General features: G+C 34.6%; 1 protein-coding gene across 1 annotated transcript in view; it reads right to left on the reverse strand.

Annotated features, from left to right (window-relative positions):
* Nucleotides 1–684: 684 nt before the first annotated feature.
* Nucleotides 685–24,674, reverse strand: part of LOC142335003 (uncharacterized) — a 25,001-nt gene continuing 1,011 nt past the window's right edge. The window contains exons 2-10 of the mRNA XM_075383331.1: nucleotides 22,152–22,536; nucleotides 20,629–20,860; nucleotides 16,595–16,709; nucleotides 12,494–12,775; nucleotides 9,532–9,825; nucleotides 4,029–4,214; nucleotides 1,481–1,662; nucleotides 855–876; nucleotides 685–760 (exon numbers count right to left, since the gene is read on the reverse strand). Of these exons, the coding sequence (XP_075239446.1) occupies nucleotides 741–760; nucleotides 855–876; nucleotides 1,481–1,662; nucleotides 4,029–4,214; nucleotides 9,532–9,825; nucleotides 12,494–12,775; nucleotides 16,595–16,709; nucleotides 20,629–20,860; nucleotides 22,152–22,536 (1,718 nt within the window). The 3' untranslated portion in view covers nucleotides 685–740. The remainder of the gene's footprint in view (nucleotides 761–854; nucleotides 877–1,480; nucleotides 1,663–4,028; nucleotides 4,215–9,531; nucleotides 9,826–12,493; nucleotides 12,776–16,594; nucleotides 16,710–20,628; nucleotides 20,861–22,151; nucleotides 22,537–24,674) is intronic.

Here is a 24,674-nt window from a genome sequence, read left to right on the forward strand (position 1 = left end):
TTGTTTTAGGAGCAATCTCTTTGATTGGTCTGTTGACCAATTTGATTCCCCAAATACATAATTGTGAATGACACTTATAACCTTTATGTTGACTGTTAGATGTGTTGGGAACACTTTATTATGATTATAAGAGGGATAAAATATCAGTTATTAAGGGTTAAGTCCAACATGCGGTAACGTAACTTGATGTAACTTGTGCGTAACTCGATGTTTAATTCAAAGCTCGTTTTATAGTCGTCTTCCTTCTTCTTTTTAAAAAACTTTAAATTCACTTTTTTTCACGCATTTTTTTCAACTCTGTCTCCATGCTTATATCAGAATTTCTGAACACTATCCCCCGCAGAAAACTGGTACTCAATTACAAAACTGAGGTCGAGATTTATAATGCAATCAAGCTCTAGGGAAAAAATTGAGCGAAGAGTTCTGAGCAGAGAGAAAAAAAACAGAGAAAGTAGTTGCATAACATTTAATTTAAATCAGAACACGAATTCAAATTTATATTTTTGGGTAAAATTTAGACGATTTGACGTAAACTCACTCCCTAACTAAACCAAAACACTTCAAAGATTATTTTGCACAGCATCACATGACTAAGTCTCTCCAACCACACAAGCTCAAAGTTTAAAATTTCTGAAATATATCAGAATGAATCGAATAAATCAATATGAGGTGTCGTTAATCTAACAATTTTAACTAATTTTTGCATATCTGAAGAGCACGTTATCGCAGGTTTCCTTCGATCATATGGTAAGTTGTCCATCTGAAACATAAAAACAAAATAGAAATTGAAATGGTTGGAAAATTATAGATGTACAGATCCATGAGAGTCCACGGGGTTGTAATTTTAAACTAACCGTAGAGACAAATGGCCGGCATCTGAAAAACAAAAACAAACGTGAGCGTAGAATTTTCACCTGTTTATTGAGATGCTCGTTTGATTTCAAATCTACAGCACTATTGAACAGCCAATCTGTTAGTTTTTATTTTTATGGGAATCATATAGATATTTCGCAGAACATCTGAGCAAACTATCTCTTTACTCGGGTTTATAACCTTTTTATCCTATAGCCTTAATCAGTATCTGTTATCATTGGCTGATTGCTTTCAAATAGTCATCAGTTTTTTCGTTCCGTTTCTGAGAAGAAGTAAGCTTGATTAATTAGTTTTTGGTTATTTGAATCCTGATTCCTGACCATGAAAAGTATATTTGACAGGAAGAAAAAGAAAGATTAGTGTAAATCTTTATTAACTAAAGACAAGTTAAAACTGACTACATTTTTAATATTAAAAATAATAAATACTCAATTTCAAATATTTTGCAGCGGAACTTTATCAATCACGAAATTCAAATAGAGACACAAAAATTTGCGTTACTCTCGTTTTTTTTTCTGTAGGTCACACATGAAACCATTGCGTCCTTTTAAACGAATCAATGTGCGATTTTACACAATGAAGTTTTAGCGTGCATGTATATACATACCGGGTCAGAAACAGTTTCAATGGGAATAAAACCTCCCCTTGCCCGAGTGTGAGCAAAGCAGTCAAATTGGGTACTGCTTCCTGGCCTTTTGATTGCAACATAGCCGACAGTTTCACTTCCTCCCTCCCACAGGGATATCTTATCACACTCTGCATTTGAGCCATACGTCACTGTTTCAGCTTCTGAGAATAAAATTGGTTAAGGAATTAAAGGCCAGTTTGGAACAAGTTTCAAGCCTTGATCAGTCCTTCGCTAATAATTTGCACGTCTTGGTCTACAAAATTTGTACGTCAATATTGTTCGATGTAATAAGATTCAACGAGACTTAGCCAAGATTTGAGTAAAGATTTGCCAGGACTTAAGAGTTTATACAAAACGATTTCACTCCAGAAAGCGTAATGATACAGTCCTAAATCAAGACTTGCATTCTTTCTGAATCAGCGCTGAATGAGACCTGGATTTTGGGAGAAAAAAAATAGGTTGTTTTTGGGCGACATGTTAGTAAATATACACAAAAAAAAGCATTAAAAAGATGTACATGTACTTTGCAACCACATCATATTGTTACAAAGGAATCGAAATCTCATGGATAACAGTTTTATGATCATAGAGTTTTTGACATTAAAAAATGAGTATGAAGTGTTACGAAATGAGTATGAAGTTGTCTGTAAAGTATACTTAAAAATGATAGGTAAATTACAAAATAAACACTAAGTTTCCAGGAATGTTTGTTGAAACTAACAGTTAGAGCCACTTTATGACCTTTGCCTTCTGATCAAATTAAAATTACGCCAAGATGGATTTCCGCGGATCAGAGGATACTAGGATAAAACTCAATTAGGCAAAAAAAAATTTGTTAGCCCATAGGCAAAATGCTGAGCTGAAGTGTTATGAAAATAAGGCGAATACCACCTAAAACACGTAAAGGAAGCGCTGCATTATTCCCTTGATATTATAATATAATTATTTGACTATACATAAGAGACCAAATAATTTCAATTTTGAGGATTTTCACTGGGTACTTTAACAGCAATTTCCCCAATTTTGCGTGCTTTGTTTTCATCCGGTAGATCTAAATTATTTTCTTTAGAGCAATTTATAAGTTGTTTAAACATTCACCAAATTTTTCGTCATATTTTTTGAAATCAAAATAGTTGACCTTAATGCTATTGAGTAGAGCAAAAGAGAGGCAAAACATTAAAGCAGTGGTACATTTGAAGTATTTTTAACAACTCGTTAGCATGTAAAGACGACTATTAGGGACACTAGACATGTTTATGTAATCGAATGGATTTTGAAGTACCTCATATAAGTGTTTGAACTGCTTTTCGCCTAATTTCCACAAAACCGTAGTTCAAGATTTTTACCTAATGGCTACACATATTTTGTTCACCCAATCGAATTTTTGCCTTATGTCCCATCCCTCCTTTCTCTTTTAAACTAAATGAGGGTTCGCAATGAACTCGTTACGGAAAAGTGTTTTTTGATTTTTCTCTAGAGAGATCTAGGCCAAGATCTGTAAATTAATCTGTTCAAATAGATTTAATTACGTTATTTCAACATAGATTTGTTGCCATTTTCCTCCTCCACGAAAACATGTTTTTGAGAATTTCTTTCAGAAACGAAGACCTGCCATTTAATAGTTTAACATTCTTATCGACTGTTATGTGACCGTTTAGTTTCCTCACAAACATATTATTTCAGAAATTGAAAAACTGTCAGAGCAGCACACCATATTTAGAAGAGATCATTATGGAAATACAATCACAAAACCCAAAATTTCTAAATCTTAAGGAGGAAAGTGTATTAAAAAGAAAATGGGCTTAACAGGAGAGTAAAAACGATTATGGTAAATTTCGTAGGCAAAATGTAAGAAAATATTCAGTTTTGTTTTCTTTTGTGATTTTTCTCAACGTTTTTTATAGTGTTTGAGTTGATAATACTTGCCGCACAAACTTCCTTTTTCATAGCTATTTTATATGTTATCTGATTATTAGTTGGCGTCTTGATCTTTGTTGATATGCAAATCCGTCTCAAAAATTTTTAGCACATAGAGGGCGATTTTTCGTCTTCATGGACGTGAAGGTTAGATGGTGTTTCGTACAAGATCACCAAATTGTCGTTAACATACATATATATATATATATATATATATATATATATATATATATATATATATATATATATGTGTGTGTGTGTGTATGAACATTATGGAGTAATCCATTGGTTCCTAGAACTTATCATATATATTATAGTAAAGACGCAAATTGACTTTTGCGTCTCATTTGAGCACCCAATAACTGATTTGGTTATTTCAGGCCCTCTTTTTTCAGTCACAAACAATAACAACTTTTGTAATTTTTGACAGGCTTTCCAAGAGGCGAGTCTGCCATAAAATATAACCCAAGAATTGAAGCACCTCTCCCCACACAACACACATTGAAATTACTTTGAAATTAAAGTTGACCACTGCCTAGCGAAAGCGAAAGTGTACGAGCCCTTGAAAAAATCAAAAGAACTTAGATGATTCTGTCTATATCTCTGGAACCATAAGCTTTCATGCCAATTTCCAGCAAAACTGTCAAAGCGTTCCAGCGACTGCGATCTTCACTCGGTTCAAACCCACCTGATGGGATGGTATAGTTGACAGTCAGTCCAGTGAGCCAAGCCCCAGGCCTCCACTGACTAGCCACCTGTTTTGAGCCAGAAGTCAGCTTAGGACAGTTGTTACGACCTGAGCAACAAAATCAAAGTAATAACTTGATGTAGTCATCTATTTTTCCAGGAGAAAATTTTTAAAATAACTAAATTGACTGATATAATTGTAACTAGCAGGCCCGCGAAAACTCCCGCGAAAATGCTTTAAATAATAGTAGGGTAGTCAAATCGTCATTCGGTTATCTGTTGATGAAAAGAATTGAACGCTGTATATGCCACCATAAATGGAAAACTAAGCCTTTATTTGGTACAAAATGCTAAGAAAACTAATTCCACCGCCAAAATTGTACGTTCTTAATTCTCGTTGATGACATGTCTGCGGGATTTAAAAATTTGACTCACTATGCTCATGAAATAACAAAATGCCGAACTCAAACTTAATAAAGTTACATTTCAAAGTTTAGTGTCAAAATTACAGTTACCAATACAATTGCCTTCAAAAATTTACGCCCAGTTTGTTCAGATAAAAAAAACAACGATAAATAAACGAACAATGACAAAACAATTTCCAAAAACAAAATTAAAAAATTATTCACGGTTTTTCTGTGTTTATTTGTTTCAGGTTGTACTACAGTTGTCTTTCTAGAAGATGCTGCAGAGTTTTGGTTTTGCCTGCCGCAAAAGACAGCACATTTTTGGTTCAAACAAGACAAATAATTTCCTCCAATGCAAAATTGTGCGGTATGTTGGAGCATTCTGTGCAACGCAAGAGCCATCTTGATTTCAATTGCTTGAAAATTGTTGATACACCCAAGGAAAGAGAGAGATATAGAAGAAATAAATAAAGAAAAAAAGAGACAGACAGAGAGAAAAAAAGAAACAAAGAAAGAGAAAAGAAGAGCGAGAGCTAGAAGGAAAAAAAAGAAGAAAAGAAGGAAAAAAGGGGATGAAAGAATACTGTGTGTGTGAGAGAGAAACAAGTTGAGAGAGAGGAGAAAATAAGCGAAACCAAGAACAAGAAAACGAAATAGAGAGAGCGAGAGAGAAGAAAGAACAAGAGACAGACAGATGTTATTTTTTCATTTCATAGTAAATTGGGCTTAAAATCACTGTAAAAGTTTGTGCTTCATTCTGACATGGTCATTTTTCAACAAGAGTGAGAACATACAGAAAATACTATCCAACAGATTATGATTCATAATATGACTCGGTACTGAAAAAATTTGACTTGTAATTTTGGGTTAGTAATATTTTTTTTGCAGGTACAAAAAATGAAAGCTAATGGCTCATATTCAAAAATCGCTTCTTGGGTGCAATTACTTTTAACCCCTGACGCACGTGCCTTGTTTATATAATGATTAACTATGTAATGGCACGTTCTCAGTAACTGGAAGGTGAATAACTTACGGGAGGCAGAAACGGAAAAATACAATGTCAGAGAGGTTTTGTTTTAAAAGTCGAATAATTTTGGACGCCAATATTTTCCCTATCAGGATAGTATACATTAACATTGCGTAGTATCGAATTGTGCTTATGGTCTATTATTAAAATCGAGCTACGCAAATGTACTGAATTGTGCAACAAAATTGATTCTATGATAGCGTAGAGAAAAAACAGCCCCAAACTGTTTTTGCTTAACCAAAGAAACCGGGTGGGCCTAAGCCCCTGTTGAATTTTTTTTACAGATATACTACAAAACAAGTATCTGAAAAATCCAAAATAAAGCATTTTATCTCAAATAAATTTTGACCAATAATAATCAAAGTCATATAGTAAACTTTCGGGCAACCAAATGGAAGTTCAAAAAACAAGTAATCTTCAAAAATTAAAAATTTCAAAAAGTAAAATTTCGTGCCAAATTGAGTAAGTTCCGAAAACCCAATCCATTGGTCCCATTCTAAACAACACATCAAATAAAGTAAATCTGTAGAGCGCATTATAGTCTGTATATAAACGGCAAAATAACCAAAGTACAGACCTCGATATAGTCTTCCACAGCTGTTGGCAACTGAAATGTGTGACAAATTGAGATGAGTTTAAAAAAATGGTGCAAAAAGACAAAAAAAACGTCACAGTTGCTACATCAATACAGAATCGTGGATGCATTTTTCTGCACACTCCGGACGCACTTGCATATTTTATATAATGATTTACTATGGCACGTGCTCAGTAACTGGAGGGCGAATAATGTACTGAGGGCAGAAATGGAGAACGTCCAAAGTTGTCAGAGACGTTTTTGTTTTAAAGCTCGACTAATAATGGACGACAATTTTTACCTTATCAAGCTGTACTTTAAAATTAAGTAGTATTGAATCGTGCTTATGATCTAATATAAAAATGCTGCTGCGCCAATGTACTGAATTATGCATGAAATTGATGATATGATAACCTAGAGATAAAATACTCCCAAATTTTTGCTTACGCCGATAAACTGCGTGTTCCTAACCTCAATTGTATTGTTTTAACTTACACAGTACGAAACTAGTATCTGAAAAATCCGCACCAATGCATTTTATCTCAAATATTTTTTTAAACAATTATAATCTGTGGCATGTACTAAATTTTCAGGCAACCAAATGGAATTTAAGAAAAAACAGTAGTTTTTGAAAATAAAGTTTTCCAAAAACAAAAAGTCATGCCCGAAGAAGTCACGAACACGCATTCCACTCCACTGGTCTCATTCTACACAACACATTGAATAAAGTCCGTATGTAGTGTGCATTATAGTCTGTATATAAACGGTATTAAAATCAGCGTTTAGACCTCAATATAGTCCGACACTAATGGAAAAAGAGAATTAGAACGATTTGAGTTGAGTTTAAAAAAATCGGCGCAAAAAGACAAAAAAGGAACCACAGTTGAAACATCAATACAGAACTTTTAACCAAAATGCCGAATTAAAATAATCTGACGGAACTATATAATAAAACGAATAAACATAACCGACTAACGTCGGACGAATTGTTCTCAAACGACCGTCAAGCGGTTGACTTGGTCAGTAGCAAACCACGATATAGTGAAACTAGCCTTAGCTTGATTCGAATCTGCAGCTTTTAGTTTTCTAGTCTTGTTAGTAAATAAATCAAATAAAAACATGATATCTTAAAAATTTGCAAAATATTGCAAAATTTAAAAGAAAAGCGTCCAGATTTCGCAATGAAAAAGTTCAAAACTAAAATTTGTCTGTGGAGTGAAGTCAAGTAACCCATCTGCCAGACTTGAAAAGCTTCGTTGGCTAGTAATGATCGTTAAACTCAGAAAATGACAAAAACATTCAAAAATTTTTGAAAACAATCGCAAAGTTTAACAAAATCTTGCTGAAATTCAAAATATTAAAATCTCCAAAAACATTTCATCGTCTCAAGAAACTATCCAGTCTCCCTATTTGAAGCTTTAAATAGAATCACTGGCTCATAAAGATCCTTAAACTTGGAACAAGATAACAATTTTCCGAAAATTTGAAAAAAAAATTATCAAAAAATTGCTAAAGCTGGAGACATTAGAATATTGATAAACATTCCGTTAACTGCGGAAACTACGCTATTGTTTTTATCAACCTTGGAGGAGGCCCTAGGACCCTGGTGCCTGAAAAAAATAATTAAAAAAATTCAAAAAGATTCAAAAAATTGAAAAAATTGCAAATATTTTTTAAAATTGCCGATATCAAAATGTTGAAAAACATTCCATTACATCTAGAAGCAATGAAGTGAACTACAATCAAACCCTAGAGGAGGTTATGTGGCTCTTGATACTGTAGAAACCTAAAAAATAAAATTTAAAAATTCACTAAAATGACGAAAAATGAAAAAAAAAACAGCTAAAATTGGTGATAATAAAAGTTGAAAACTAATCCATGGCCATGAAACACTTTCCAATAATTTATTATCAAAGCCTAACGGAGGTTTTCTGTTAGACTGAAGAACCTTAATACTGACAATAACTGTAAAAAATTGAAAAAATTTGCAAAATTGTATAAAAAAAAGGCTAAAACTCGCGATTTTAAAATGCTGAAACCGTTCCACTACCACTAGAAATTATGCAGCAACCTATTATAAAATCCTGGAGGAGGTTCCTTGACAACTAGGGCTGAAAAAACGCAATAAACGACAAACATTTTCACAAAAAGCTTGAAAAAAATTGTGAAAATTAGTATAAAATTGCGTGTTTTTAGCGATCGGTTGTTCGAGCGTAGCACCGGGGGGGGGGGGGGGGGGGGGGTTGCACTGGGGGCTGATGAGGAAGGGAGTGGTGGGGGCAACACTGGGTTGGGGGCAACAGCGCGGTGGGGGTGGAGGCAATAGTGGGGGTGGGGCGGTCAACAGAGGGGGGCGGGTGTCTCAACCTCTAAGAACCGTCCTTCACACCACAAGTATAAGTATAATTCTCCAAAATAATTTGAGCTGAAAGGCTGTAAGAGAACTTAATGCCCGCTGGGCGCTACCTGTTTATCCCGTTTTTGAGGACGAAAAGTCACAAGCGTCAGACGAAAAATCGGTCAAGCGAAAAATCGCATTAAAAAAGACCGACAGGACTAATATAATTGCTACAAACTTCGTTTGAGAGCAATTAATAAACAGAATTATGAACTAATGATTCGGAGTAAAAACAGAGTTATGTCAATTTTCTCAAATTCTGATAAAAAACGGAACTATTTATCTAATTCTATTCTTCTTGAAAATAGAACGTTTTTTTCTTTTCATAGTAAAATCGGGCTTAAAATCAGTAAATGTTTTTGCTTTATTCTGACGTGGTCATATTTTGAATAAGAGTGAAACATACTGAAATTACTATGAAGCAGAAAATGATTCATAATATGACTTAGTACTAAATAAGTTGTGTTCTAATTTCGGGTTACTAATAGTTTTGCAGATATGAATGAAAGGTAATGGCTCATATTCGAAAATAGCTTCGTGGGTGCATTTATTTGCACCCCCGGACGCACGTGCCATATTTTCATTTAAAAAATTACTATGCAATCTACGTGCTCAGTAACTGGAGGGCGCATAACGTTCTCTGGGCCCAAACGGAAAACATCCAAGATTACATGTTCCGTCAAATAGCAGCCCTCTATAGCAAATCGCATAGCTTGCTGGGACAGTTTATCGGATTTGCATGTCAATGTTTATGTCGCGTCATCTTCCACCTTCGGGCTTGATTGTTGCTTTGTTGAAAAAGATGTGAGAAATAAACATGGAAAGGGACAAATTTTCAAATATTACCATATTCTGCTCATTTCTTGTAAAATTTTGATACAATTAGCGCATTTTCTTAATTATATGCTTTGAAAATGCGCCCAAACATTGACTCGTATTTTATATACCCATTGACTCAGGCAAGTTTTACAAAAGAAACAGATGATTAATTAATCACCATTATTTAATAAATTGGGGCACCTTTTAAATAGCAACTCATGTATGAGATGTTCCCTTGAACCAGTGGTTGCTCATAGTCTGGATCAACATCGATTGCCCAGCACTTAAACTGCACTCCAGTCCCCCTGACATCCAAAAGAGTTCCATCTTCATCATAAGGACTTTCCATGATAGCAGCCCATGCTTCACTTTCGGCTGACTGCACTGCATTTGCACAGTCACGCATGTTTGTGAAATTTCCCACGTAAGTTCTGTTCTCAAATGGTACTCCTGTGATTTGGATGCCGTTCAGATAGCCGAAGATGCACGGAATGTCTAAGAACATAATTTTGTTCAATCAGACATAATTCAAAAACATGTGATTTAAAAAATCAACTTGGAACTCAACCGTATATGAGAATAATTAGCAAAAACGGCTGAAAATTTGCGAGAAATAGCGTTTTTTGGGGTTTCTGACTTTTTTTCTGGTTTTTGGGTTTGGGAATCTTTTCTGCTAGCGCCCCCAGCCCCATATAGCCGTTGATTTAGCACCCCCAAAATCTAAGTTTTCACAAATTTTATGAGCGAATCTTGCAAGAAGAAAGATTCTTTTATTGAAACAAGAATGTCTGAGGTAAATTGGCGACACTTTTAGAATAGTTTCCTTAATTTTTTTTCTTAAATCGAGCTCTCATTGTAGCCGATAACAACAAAAATGAAATATTACAGATTTTTTAATGATGCTTACGTTATATTAAACAAGTTTTGGTTGAAATACACAATACTTTCAAGCCCTGGCTGTGGTAGCTTTTAATAAAGGCATATTGTTCATGAGTTTATTTATAAACTTACTTAGTTATAACAGTATGTTTAAACATGTATAAATGAGGGGAGTGCCTAACTAAGCGGGGAGGGCGCTAGCAGAAAAGATCCATTTTTGGCTTTTCTGACTTTTTTCTGGATTTTGATCGTTAATGACACTTTCATATGCTCTCCAAAGACCAAGAAACGGTTGAAGGAAGTTTACTAAAAATACCGATCAAAAATGATCGTTTCCATAAAATTCCGGTCCTAGGTTCGAAGACGATTATTTTCTGAAATTATCAATAAACATGAGCCATTCTTTACCATAAAAACGGAGAAAAAAATTTAATCGTATCATAAAGTTAGACGTTGCATCTTTTTCTACCGTTCAAAGCAATCTTTTCTTCCTTAACGCATTATGTCAACTCATGTCCTTTATCAAACACATTTTCGATTCATAAGTTTTTGAGTTCATTTCTCAATCACCCCTGGTTACATTCACCCCTGATGTTCATAAAAAGTAATTTAAGGATGGCTACTGAGTATGGAGCAACGTACGCCTGGTGGAAATGATAAAGAGATCCTGTTTGAAGTCACTGAGAACGTTTGGCGTTTACCAAGAACCGCGATGCGGTTTGAGTTTTTAAGTCAAATTTTCGAATTGACTTCTGCGGAGTCACACAACCATGTCTAAAACACGAAGCGCGCACGTTTCAAAATGACTGAAGTCACAAAAAGTCAAATTCTGGCTAAGTAGGAGCTTCTGCTATTTTAAATTTTGGTACTGCAGACTTTCGGAGTTTCAAAATTTGCACGTGAGTGTTTTAATATATAGTAAATGACTTATAATTATATAAAGAGATATCTTGTAAATAAAATAAAGATTAACACTTTAGTCCTACATCTTGCCACACTCTTTTTTTACGACTCTGACAGATTTAAACAGTTTGGTGTGAGCGTCTTGCAAGACCTGCTGGTTGATATTACCCTAGTGATCAAAGAAATCAAACTCTTGCGAGAATAATGCAAGAAATCTTGCAAGTTAATGCGGATCTATTCTGTTCCCCCCCAGTGTTTTCATGACCCCCAGTTACAAATTCTATGTTGTTATATAGCACGTTACTATGTAGAAAAATAGCACGTGCGTCTGGGGTCAAAAAAAAATTTATGCTCACTGAGCTGGGGGCCGAAACAGAATAGATTCGATAATGCATAGTCCTTCCATTTATCTTGCAAGACTCTCGTAAGAATTGAATTCTACTTGCATGAATCTTGATTAATGTGGTATTCTTTTTTATTTTTTTTTGCTGGATGACCATGACAGAAGAGCTATAAATGTCAATTTTAATCATGAAATTGGTAATAATGTGTCGCAAAATTCACTGAAGTCATGTTATAAACTGAAATTTTTGAGCCATTTCCAGTATGATTTGGGTTGTTTTTCCTGCCTCCTTTTTAATTCCGGGCTTGGGGCCGGCAGTGGCGGAGTTACGAATAAAGTTATACAAATACTGATAGGGTACGGTGAATGCCACCCTACACAGTTATCCAAAAATACAAATCTAACATATAAAAAAGATAAACAATTGTCGGAAAAATTTACTCAAGTCATGTCAAAAACTGCTTTTTTCAGCATTTCCAATATGATTTGGGTTGTTTCGCTCTCCTCCTTTTGCATCATGAGCTGGGGATCAGCCTTGGCGGAGAAAAATAAGAATAATAATAAAATATCCAATTGAAAAAAAAGACATGCAACGAGCAATGTGATAAATGACACGTTTGGAACCAGAAATCTGAGCCAACAGTAAAATGTTAGTGTGTTCTAAACCAGGCTGATGGGCCAGACCAAAGTGCGCATGTACAGACGCATGTCCAGTCCGCTCCAGACAAAAACCTCTATGTCCAGACTTTTGTACGTTCATACGTATTTCTAGACTATGTAATTTTGATCTAATGACCCTCCCCCTCCCCCCGTGAGTTCATTTTGGTCTGAACGTATCGACTTTTGATCGGGGACCTCAGCCTGGGAAGCAAGCGCACTACTATGCAGGGGGATGAATCCCAAAAACCAAAAAGTGCACTGAATTTTTTTAAACTGCTTTTTTATAAATTTTGTTCAACTGCTTTTTTATAATTTTAATCAAACTTTTTTTATAAAAGAACTCGGATTCTAAAACTGTGCTCGGAAAATTGCTACTACCAAATATGCAAGTGAGCGCTTCATTGAGTTGGTCGTCTTCCACAAATTCACCGTGACCTTCGAAGAGTGAATTTGCAGGCAGAGCACGACAGTAAATCTCCGAGTTGTTCTGACGAGACCAGCCTTCCGAATTAGCGTCATGTCCAATCACGTATTCTGTACAGTTTATCAAGTTCGTGGCAGAGGTGATGTTTTCTGTGTAGACTCTGCTCGTGTAGTAACCTTTGTACAGGTTGCCCTCTATCAGTCCAGAGCTGTCATTGCATCGCCCAATTATGGGACCTGAAGTGAGAATGTTCAAACTATTTGTGAGATAGTTAATAATCTCCTTGACTCTACGATTATCAAGGGTTGTCTAATGGTCATTAACCCTTATGTCCGCTAAAAAGTTAACTACATCAAAATTTGCAGCAAAACTTTAGCCGTACTCGCGGAATACTTCCCTAGTTGAGATCTAGACTTGTCATAGACAATTTTCATGGACTAATATTTCCTACCGATAATTGTCTAGACAAGTCTTGACCATTTTCTTTAATAAAATTTTTCTTGAAACACAAAACAAGTTTGTCAAAGAAATAGAGGAGAGAGACGGGACGGGAGTCCACCAATTATTAGTCCGTGAAATGACTGGACAAATGCGCTATGGAGCGACTTTGTCTTGACTTGAACGAGATCTCGAGCCTTGACTTTTGCTGGACTCATAGATGATCAACCTGCACATCGCTGGACCGAAAAAGCTCAGCTTTGTTCGGCTATGTATTGACAATCGAAGAGCACCTTGAGCAAGAATTGACTTTTCAAAAGGAAAATTTATCACATTGGAGATAAGTCATATCATATTCAATGTACGGCTGAACAGAAAGAAATACTTTGTTTGCTATTGTTCTGGCAAAATGTAACCTATTTTCTTTCCCAAAACAATTTTGTCTGATATTTGTACAGACAAATGATAGAAAATCAATTGGCACTAAATTGCTACAAAAGAACAACTTTGTACAACAGATAAAAATTAAAAAGTTAGAGGTTCTGGGAAAAATTGAACAAAACGTATAGTTTTGTACAAAAACAGTCTTGGGTGCAGAACTATAAATTTGTGGAATAAGCAAACTTTTCTTCACAGAGGCCCAAAAAATTTGATTATTGATAACCAAATTTTGTAAGAGTTATCCCAGCAAGTCTTGAAAATTTCGTATAGTTAATTTAATACCAGTTACAAAACCAATTTCTTGAAATTCCATTGTCATCATTACCATTTTCTTGAAATACAAAACGAGCTTTCCCATTTTATAATAATAGCTCCATCTTGTCTTTCATCCTGTCTTCGCCCTCCTCCTTCCCCGTTCCTCTTCCTTTTTGACCACAAAAAGCTTGTTCGGTATTTCAAGAAAATGCTTTAGCAGAAAACAGCCAAGTCTTGTCAGGATATTCAATAGCAGGAAATTTTTGTGGCAAAAGATAGAGTGTGAGATTTTTTGCTGAAAATCAACCAAGATTGCGTTGACTCCCGCTAATTGGCGAAATTTCCGATGCATTCCTAACTAAAATTCAGCACTTATTTAAGTATTAACCGGCTAAATATGTACAAGATGTCCCGACCACAATATTTATCAAGAGGCTATCATCGCATTTCAGCACTAAACGCCGGTAACTTCTATACTTTGCTTACTCAATTTGCACACTTTCAGCGCTTATCTGACAAGATTTTTGCACTTTTCGTACAAAAAAGGGGAAGTTCCTATTATAACCCCCCACCTTTGTGGTCAGATAACCTATAGACCCTATGGTAGTCATACCCGGTTACGGAAAGAAACCCACACGAAAAAAAACCACTTCATTTTAGATAGGAAATAAACCCCCACAGAAGTAAACCCCCACTTTACTATTAACGAACTGCGCATTTACCTCACGTGTAATATTTTTACATGGTAACGTGCTATATAACAACATATAATTTGTAACTGGGGTCATAAAAAACACTGGGGCCGAAACATATTAGATCCGGAATGGCTGACAAGTGTTATTATTTTTTCCCTCAACGCCTCTATCAACTAGAACTGAACACATTCAACATATTTCATTCATACTCTTCAGGCAAGGCATTCAGCGGTTCTTTAAACAAATTTACCCAATTGTATCCACTGACACTTCTACTCGGGTTTTGCTGCTGAAATTTTCCATGATTTAAAGGAAATTGCCGTTGAAAAAAATACTTTTAGTTTATTCGGTCGATCTTAAAAACATAAAAGCTAAAAGGGCGCTCTAGAAACCATGGAAATGCTACTAAAAAGGATATTTAGAGCAGATTTGAGAATTTGTTTTCGTTTTTTTCTTCAAAACTTTGCCCTATAACTAAAAAGGCGGAACTGAATGACTCAGGATGAGGTATGGAAACTAATCCAACTCTTATCAGACTGACTATATCCAATGAAGTTTTTGCTAGGTAATTTTTTTGTTAAAATTGCAGGCCATCAAATTCCATGAAGCTCCAAAAGTCAGTTGCAGATAATTTGTCAATTTGGCTATGTGTATTTTTGCCACTGAAAACTCGCAGGTTTGGACGCGCTGATAGAGTAATGAATATTTTTTGTCTGATTGATTTCAAGGCTTTCCACCATCGAGCAGGACTTGATCTATAGGTTTTGGTATATATTGTGAGTGCATGGTTTTGGTCTTTTATTTCAGCACTGGACTACTGTTTTTTCTACTGAAGAATAATAAGTGGTAAAATGTTTTCTTTAGCTACTAAAGCCAATTTGAAAAACCATTTTCTTTTTTTCCCACCGTCACGGGGAGTCAGGACACAGTTTTTCATAAAAACTATATAATGCCGAGATTTGTTTTCTTTACACTGCACCACGTCGTACTTTTTCAAGTAGATATTGAAATGCGGTCCGACACACTATTTTGCTTACGCAAATGATATCGCATGCCGAGTTACACTTCAAAAGAGACTTGGAATAGATCTCATTCACTAGCAAACCTATTTGATGAAATACGATTGAGAAACAAAATTGGATTGTGAAGACTAGATCTGGAAAATTAAGAGAATTAAATTGAAAAACCATCAGTGGTATACGGACGAGGGCTCATAATCTAGTAGAAGACAATTGATTTGCAGCAGGCGAGTCAACTGTGAACAAATTAGAGGTGAAATAGCAGCAGGAAAAGTAGAACTAACTTATAATATATAGCCATATATCACAAATTTTATCCTTAGTTCACATTTTGTACTCCATAATCCATTCATCCGTGTTTTTCAGTTTTCAATTTTCACAGTATTTTAATCTGAAGTCCTCACAGCACACAATTTTTTTGATTTTTTTTCCCAATAAAACCCTGAGTGCTAGAATGATTGATACAAAACGCTATATAAGATAAGTTCTTTTTTTAACACTCTGTAAAATTTCCGAGCTGTTCTTTCGTCTTTTTTGAGGTTACAATCAATTTCAGGAATTTCGATACACTATTTAGAGAAAACAGTTTATCACATATTTCGGTTTTTCAAAACCACTATCCACTGTGAACCCAATATAAAAAAGTTCAAGTTGTAATAATTAGAGTCTTTCCAATCATATAGCTCCCCTTCCCTTCTCTTCTTCTCATCTCCTTGCTCCTTGCCCCCCCCCCCATCCCTCTTATCCTTCCCCTTTCAAATACTCCTCATCTTGACCGCTCGTTACGGTATGGTATAAAACCTCCCTGATTAGACTAGTGTGCGTTCGAAACTGCCTCTGATCAGACCGTCCCAGACCGAAGTGACCCCTGATCAGACAAGTCCCAGACCATTGTCCAGACGAATGTGCGCACGAAGCTTTTTCCAGACCATGTAATTCGAGCGTACCGGAAACATGTGTGCGCTCGAAACTCGTCTGATCAGGGGTCACTTCGGTCTGGCCACCTCGATATGGGCTGGGATGCTGGGGGGGGGGGATGTGAAAGCCCTCAGCCCTTAATAGTTTATTGCTGCACTTTAACTGTCATTGATAGACTAAAGAAAGCTAAAGAAATAAAATTAGTTGATCAAGTCTTGGAGGCGTGCGTTTGACTGACTAATGATAATAATTGTACATTAACGAGTAACTAGACCTAGTGCTTACTAACTTCTGCTTTGCCAGTTACTGTTGAGACCACAGCTCCTGTCAAATGACACCAGTACACCTGTATTGTCGAGATGAAGGTATTTTGTGGGTCTTTTGGATATTAAGTCTGTATCAACCTAAGCAGAGAAAACGCGACGAAATGAAACTTGACATATCTTTTGAAACATTTATTTTCCATTATAAAACTCGTTCATAAAAAATGAAAATCTCTGTAATTATTGGAGGAGAGTATACTTTTACTCAGCTATCACAAGTATCACAAATCCTCTTCTTCGTAAATAAAGTTACTCATTTTCTAAGAACAGTTTTATATGCGTTGAACTACCCCCGCAAAATACCGCCGAGTGTAAAGTTTCAGTTTGGTCTATAAAATTCTAACGTGTGATCGTTTGAAAATCAAACGATAAAAATCATACGTGCTTTTGATCCATGCCTTTGCCCCAAACCAAAGCTTCCACGAAACTGGTACCCATTCTGATCTTAATCAAACAAAACAAAACAAAATATCAAACAAGATTACATACAAAAGGAGAGCCGGAAAAAATATTCAGTTCAATTAAATATCCTGAACGAATCGTCAAAACGTAAACTTGCGAAATCTCAAAAATCTGAAAAGAACCCTATTGACTGTCGCGTTTTCGTTAAAGTAATCTACGCGCAATTTTTAATAACAGCTATCCTCTGTGCGTATAATAATTAAAATTTGCATAATTGTGTTCCCAACCGAAATTTACTATAGAATTCAGCAAAATCTTCTTGTTAATTTGATGGGAGTCTTCATATCTTTGTGTCATCTCAGATAAAAACGTATAAATGACAAAATACAAGTTTAAAAAAAACTGTTGCTCGGTCACTGACATCAATAGTCGTTTCTTTTTCGCTTCAAATTTCTGGTAGTTGGGAAAATTAAGTTGGCAATATCAAAAAGATCTTTTTTGCAGGCGAATATTAAAAAATACACATTGATGCTGAGACAATTGCGATGAAAAATAGATAGTTGTCAAAACCTTTAGCTTTTCAATAGTTCTTAATTGTTCCGAACCACTTTAGCTGGGGAGGAACTATATACTAAACTGGGTTTTTTTTTGTTTAGACAATTTTGACCGACCGATATAATCATCGTAGAGAGTTGTGAGTGGTATCATTTGAAAGCCCCTTCAGCGTAGAATATTGAATTAAAATATATTTTCAATTTTTCCTTTCTATAGGGAACTATCGAGGTTAAAAATTTTGTGAAAATTAGACGTAATTCAGCTGTTTTTATTCACATTTTCTGTATTTGTGACCAAATTTTCGTCAGTTTTGCTAAAATATGTCAAAATTGTTCCCTGTAGTATTATTGATTTCATCTCTAAAGATAGAGGAGGGATGCTGAAGTGTTCGATCCAAGTTTTTGGGCTAGAATTTATGCTAAATTTGTCAAAATTCAAACTTTCGTCAAAAATGAGACCAAATTTGCTTTTTTTAGCCCAGTTGCTTTAAATTTGCTGGAAGTAGACACTTTAAAACTGTAGCCATTATCTTCTTCAGCTAGAAAAATAGCTAGTTGTACTCCCGGGAGTCTTCTGGAATTATTGTTTTGCCAGTCTTTTGCAAATTTAAACTTGATAATTATGCAAAATGCATTATTTATTTTTGACAAACTGTCTAAAAAATTGTTCTGTTTAAGAATTTTGTTTGAAAATTGTTCTATTTTGCAAATATTTGAATCATTGAGTGTTTTGTTGGACGCGCAGCAATATCTGGGTTGATCTTGATCTCAACACGGATCCTTACGACAAACAAGTGTTTAGATTTTAATGGGACGCGACTTTTTTTCAAAATATTTTTGCTATGTAAATGTTTTTTATGCAAATTACTGACAAGAATTTTAAATCAGGGCTAAATTATTGACAGAAAACATTTACAATGAACAAGGTCCAACGAGATTTTGTTCTGGTTTCAGAGTTTAGCTCATGGCTTTTATGGCTCTGACCAATTGTTTTCGTAAAAATGTTATGGACTTCTTGAGTTTTGCTCTCATTTGTTATTTTTTGCAGACCAATAACTTAGTGTCCCCAATCAAAGATCCAGTTAGGTTTCCAGTATGTAAAATGAACCTGGAAAACTCCTTCAGTTGTTATTTACTGTCTGTTATGACTTTGAATATATTTGTTTTAAGAAAATATCAGTGATCTTTGAACGTTGCCATTATTTTATCTCATTTCTCTCAACTTCGAGCGATGTGTCAGTAAAAATAAGCGGAAACTGATTTCCTTTGAGTTATAAATTAATGTTGGTAACAGTTTTATATTCAATTAATGGTTTCTTTGTTTTGATACTACGCGTCTTCATTTTTATTTTTCAGCATAATTGCTCATTTTATGAGTTCATTTTGTTTCCTTGTCGAATTATCACATTTTTCATAAGACCAATTGAAGGAAAGCATATTATAGAAAATACACAGCATTGGAAAAAAACCCTATCTGGATATGTTAGCTGTTTCTGTTGACTAGTTTATGCTTTTTGGGCAGAGACACAGTTATCTGGCACAATTTTGTGGATTTTTTGGTTTTTGCATATAATTTTCTTTCTTTTTGTTGTTTTACGCCAAATAACCGATAACGATAAGTCTCAATTGCTTCCCAAGAATGTATAAATCTAAAGTTAACTAAAAATTTCAGTTTATAGCTGCTTGTTTTAATGACTTTCAAATTCAATTTTAAGTATAAAGATTTTCTTTTCAACTGTCTCCTTTTTGCTTTCATTTTCGTCCCCATAAAACTCAATCTCACTAATTAGACGTCTCAATTAATTTTTATTGATTCAAACATATTACTTGCCTTTCGTTATACGTTGTAAATGATTGCTTCGACCAATTAATTTCATAAAAATGTTTTGAGATTTCTATAATGTTCAATTTTTGCGTTTCTTTTTGTTGTCATATCTACGTAGTCATTTTATAAGTAAGACCCGTTGATGTTAACATATTGATAATAGTAATGGTTTACAGTTCTTGCAGTTTACTTCTTATAACCATAGTGCTATGAGAAGCGCGATGACGTAAACATGTTTAAAGTTTTGGTTTCTTTTTTTATTTGTTTTTATTTTCTTGGGTCGTGATTTATTCTCAATATTACCAGGCCTAATTGATTTCTGGAGGTAATGAAACCTAATCCAAAGTTTTTTGTTGAAACCTGATGTCTGTTACAATTTTTGAAAATATTTTTTTTGTTACTACTGTTACTACGAGATTTGATAAAAGGAGATTTTTATATGTTTGTACACATTAAAGGATTTGTGTTCTTTCTAATTTATAACAAAAATCGTTGGTCCCATTGACTTTGAAATTTTTTGTAATTGAACTTTGTAAAATGTCATTTCTCAATTGCTTTCAATGAAGATATAACTGAACTTTTTGGTGATTTCAGTTGATATCTATTGATATTAATAACTGTGAAACTAATTGTTTTCAAAAAAATAAAGGTATTTTTGAACCTCATTGCTCTTTTTGCCGACCTGTTAACTAGTCGACCTGAGGACAAGTTTTATATCTTTTTTAACGATATATAGGTAAAATATTTTGTTTGGGTTTTTTCTGATGCGAGTTTGATTTTATTATGATTTTTTAAATTATAGACATCGGGTTTTGGTCGTAAATAATGTTTTTTGTTTGATTTCTGTTATTGTCCTTACAACTAATCCCATTATCAACAACTTTCATCGGCCCTCTAGCATGGCAATATTGTATTCCATTGGTTGATTATTGAACGATATGCATGTTTTTGAAAGTTGTCTATCTCTTCATGATTTGGTAGCCAATTAAATCAAGAATGTGGATGAGCGGGGTCTGAACATTATGTACGTAAGCACATTACCGAGCCTCCTTGTATGTCTTTACTTTTAGCGCAATAAGCTCAGTTCTAAGACTTTTCAGCTCATTCAGCGATTTTCTTATACCACATTGCAACGAAAATGAAATGACACCTCAACCCGGAAAAGTGGTTTAAAATTTTAGAATTATTTGTTAAAATTGTCACTATACTCGACTCTTACCATGTTCCCTGGCAGTTGTCTGAAGAACTCCATATAGTATTCACCATTTTGTTCTGACAATCGAATGCCGGTCATAGGAGTCACCATTTCATTGACGACGATCTGTAGCTCCTCGTCATATATCTGGAGTCCTTTGGTTGAGATCACGCTCAAGTCAATCGAATACCGTCCATCATCGGAGGTGAAAATACCATTAGTCTTTGAAAGCTTGTTCTTAGTTTGGTCCAGAATTCTATCTCCGAGTCAGAGCAATAGCATTCTATCCTTTTTGGTCGGCTCAAACTGAGCCAAATGGCACCACACTGCGTACTGCATGCGGTAATGGTTTGAAAATGTCATATAGTACGTCACCACCTCAGAATCGAGCACAAAAACTGTAAAAATTACCCATTATTCAGTAAACATTAACAAAGGCCAAAGAATGCAACCAAAGTTATTCTCACGAAAAATCTGTCTGTTTCTCAGTCAGCATCAGAACTGATACAGAACTTAGTCATACTAACATCAACTTTCAGTTATGATTTTAAAAGGTTTCGTAAAAAAAACTTTGTAATGTTTTTGAGCCTGGACTCAATGTTTTCTGAATTTCTCTGAATTTATTTATTTATTTGTTTTTATTTCCTTGGGTCGTGATTTTGCAGGTAATGAAACCTAATCCAAAGTTTTTTGTTGAAGCCTGATGTCTGTTACAATTTTTGAAAATATTTTTTTGTTACTACTGTTAATACGAGATTTCATAAAAGGAGATTTTTATATGTTTGTACACATTATAGGATTTGTGTTCTTTCTAATTTATAACAAAAATCGTTGGTCCCATTGACTTTGAAATTTTTTGTAATTGAACATTGTAAAATGTCATTTCTCAATTGCTTTCAATGAAGATATAACTGAACTTTTTGGTGATTTCAGTTGATATCTATTGATATTAATAACTGTGAAATTAATTGTTTTCATAAAAATAAAGGTATTTTTGAACCTCATTGCTCTTTTTGCCGACCTGTTAACTAGTCGACCTGAGGACAAGTCTTATATCTTTTCTAACGAAATATAGGTAAAATGTTTTGTTTGGGTTTTTTCTGATGCGAGTTTGATTTTGTTTTGATTTTTTTAATTATAGACATCGGGTTTTGGTCGTAAATAATGTTTTTTGTTTGATTTCTGTTATTGTCCTTACAATTAATCCCATTATCAACAACTTTCATCGGCCCTCTAGCATGGCAATATTGTATTCCATTGGTTGATTATTGAACGATATGCATGTTTTTGAAAGTTGTCTATCTCTTCATGATTTGGTAGCCAATTAAATCAAGAATGTGGATGAGCGGGGTCTGAACATTATGTACGTAAGCACATTACCGAGCCTCCTTGTATGTCTTTACTTTTAGCGCATTAAGCTCAGTTCTAAGACTTTTCAGCTCATTCAGCAATTTTCTTATACCACATTGCAACGAAAATGAAATGACACCTCAACCCGGAAAAATGGTTTAAAATTTTAGAATTATTTGTTAAAATTGTCACTATACTTGACTCTTACCATGTTCCCTGGCAGTTGTCTGAAGAACTCCATATAGTATTCACCATTTTGTTCTGACAATCGAATGCCGGTCATAGGAGTCACCATTTCATTGACGACCATCTGTAGCTCCTCGTCATATATCTGGAGTCCTTTGGTGGAGATCACGCTCAAGTCAATCGAATACCGTCCATCATCGGAGGTGAAAATACCATTAGTCTTCGAAAGCTTGTTCTTAGTTTGGTCCAGAATTCTATCTCCGAGGCAGAACAATAGCATTCTATCTTTTTTGGTCGGCTCAAACTGAGCCAAATGGCACCACACTGCGTACTGCATGCGGTAATGGTTTGAAAATGTCATATAGTACGTCACCACCTCAGAGTCGAGCACGAAAGCTATAAAAATTACCCATCAATCAGTAAAAATCAACAAAGGCTAAGTAATGCAACCGAAGTTAATTCTCACGAAAAATCATCTGTTTCTCAGCCAGCGTCAGAACTGATACAGAACTTAGTCATACTAACATCAACTTTCAGTTATGATTTAAAAAGGTTTCGTAAAAAAACGTTGTAATGATTTTGAGCCTGGACTCAATGTTTTCTGAATTTCTCTGAATCAGAAAAATTGAAATTGGAATGCTTTTGAATTACTTCTGATCCAGAACGATATTCACTATTTGTTTCTCCAAACAAAAAAATAACAAACAAAAAATTGTTCGCAACCGGTGCAGTTACAAAACCGAAAAAAACTTTGTGCTTTTGCCCACGAATTATTTATGGTGATTAATATTTTACACGTCTATTTTTACACGAATTAGTTAATATTTTACACGAATTAGTTAATATTTTACACGAATTAGTTAATATTTTACACGAATTAGTTAATGTTTTACACGTCTTACCGAACGGGTGAATGATTGATGGTGAATGGATTGACAACAACGAATTTGCATTTGCCACCCAGTTACGCAAGCTTCTCGCTTTAAACGATGTTTCGCGTGATTTTGTCAGAGCTCATTTTACATTAAAAGGTTTAATTAATTTCATAATTTCTCCTCTCTGAAGTACTAACCCAAACCCAACTATCTTAAGCAATTTTTTTTATCCTATCTTTTATGCCAATTGACATTAGTTAGTATGTCAAAAAGTCATTAAAAAGCGGAAATTACGCTAACGTTAGTTAACGTGACAGGCTTTTTTCATTCTTCGAAAAAAAATGATATTCAGATTACTGCTGTTTTATTCTAATGGATGATCAAATTCTCAAATTTTTATGTAAATTTTAAAGGTTAAACATTGTCATTAAAAAGCGGAAATTACGCTAACGTTAGTTAACGTGACAGGTTTTTTTCATTCTTCGAAAAAAAATGATATTCAGATTACTGCTGTTTTATTCTAATGGATGATCAAATTCTCAAATTTTTATGTAAATTTTAAAGGTTAAACATCGGGTCAACGTATCGTAAAATTAGAGGCATCTGGTCTCTCAAAGACGCACTCCTCGTTAACGAAAACATAGAATGCATTTGCTTTTTGTTTGATTTGATTTTTTTAAAAGCTCAAAGTTAACTTTTCTCAAAGAAGATTTTCATGCGTATTATCAATTGCTTCGTCAATTTCTCCCAAAGTACTATAACAAACGGTTATACGCAATTTTTTCATGACAAATTCTGTTGATCTGATTTTTTATTGTAATTCTCAAAATTTTCAGTTGAAAATATAACCGACAACCGTTGGAAGAATTAGTCTCGAACGGCTAGTGGGAGATCTAATCAATTGTAGCCTGCTTCAATCGGGGAGTGAGGGCTTGAATGGTACCAAGAAATTCGACAGAGGCTTCAAATAACCTCATAAGAAGTTAATATATCCCACTATTCAGATTAAGGGTTAAAAATTCGAACGAGTTTTGGCACACTTATCAGTTGAATTTTAGTATTAAATTGCCGCCAAGTAAATTCATCTGCTTTAAATTGTGAATGAAAGAGAACTTTAGATCACGCTAAACGCAGAAAGTCAAGGGCGTAAAAATCACTCGATAAGTTAAAAAATGGTCAAGCCAAACTTTTGCACAAAAAAGAAAGACGCCTTTGCAATAATGGCTAAATATATCCAAGATAAAATTTCTAGCAAAATATCATGTATTCGTGAATCTTAAATGAATTCCAATACTCAATTTTCATCACTCCAATCCCAATTTTAATTTTAACTTTTCAATTGGCATGGACTGAGGAGTCCAAATGCAAACGAAAACAATAATTCAAGCTATTGAATATGGTCTTACCCTTAGTTTCGGTAACTCACCATCTTTTTTCCTTTTTGGAAGTTTCTATTTAGTTGTTGCAACTACTTTTGTTTAAAATACATCTTAAACAATTCGAATCTTTGAGTTGCTCTGAAAGTACTTCACACCGCAATCTGAAAATTAGAACCTTTAAAAATGCAATCATCTTCGAACCCGACTGTATTTGCTTTTCAAATAGTTTCTCATAAGAAGTACAAGTGTAATCAATGCAAAGTTTCGTGAGTCTTTTTCA

This window comes from Convolutriloba macropyga, chromosome 2, assembly GCF_964194025.1.
Source record: "Convolutriloba macropyga chromosome 2, txConMacr16.3, whole genome shotgun sequence".
Lineage (NCBI taxonomy): Eukaryota > Metazoa > Xenacoelomorpha > Acoela > Convolutidae > Convolutriloba > Convolutriloba macropyga.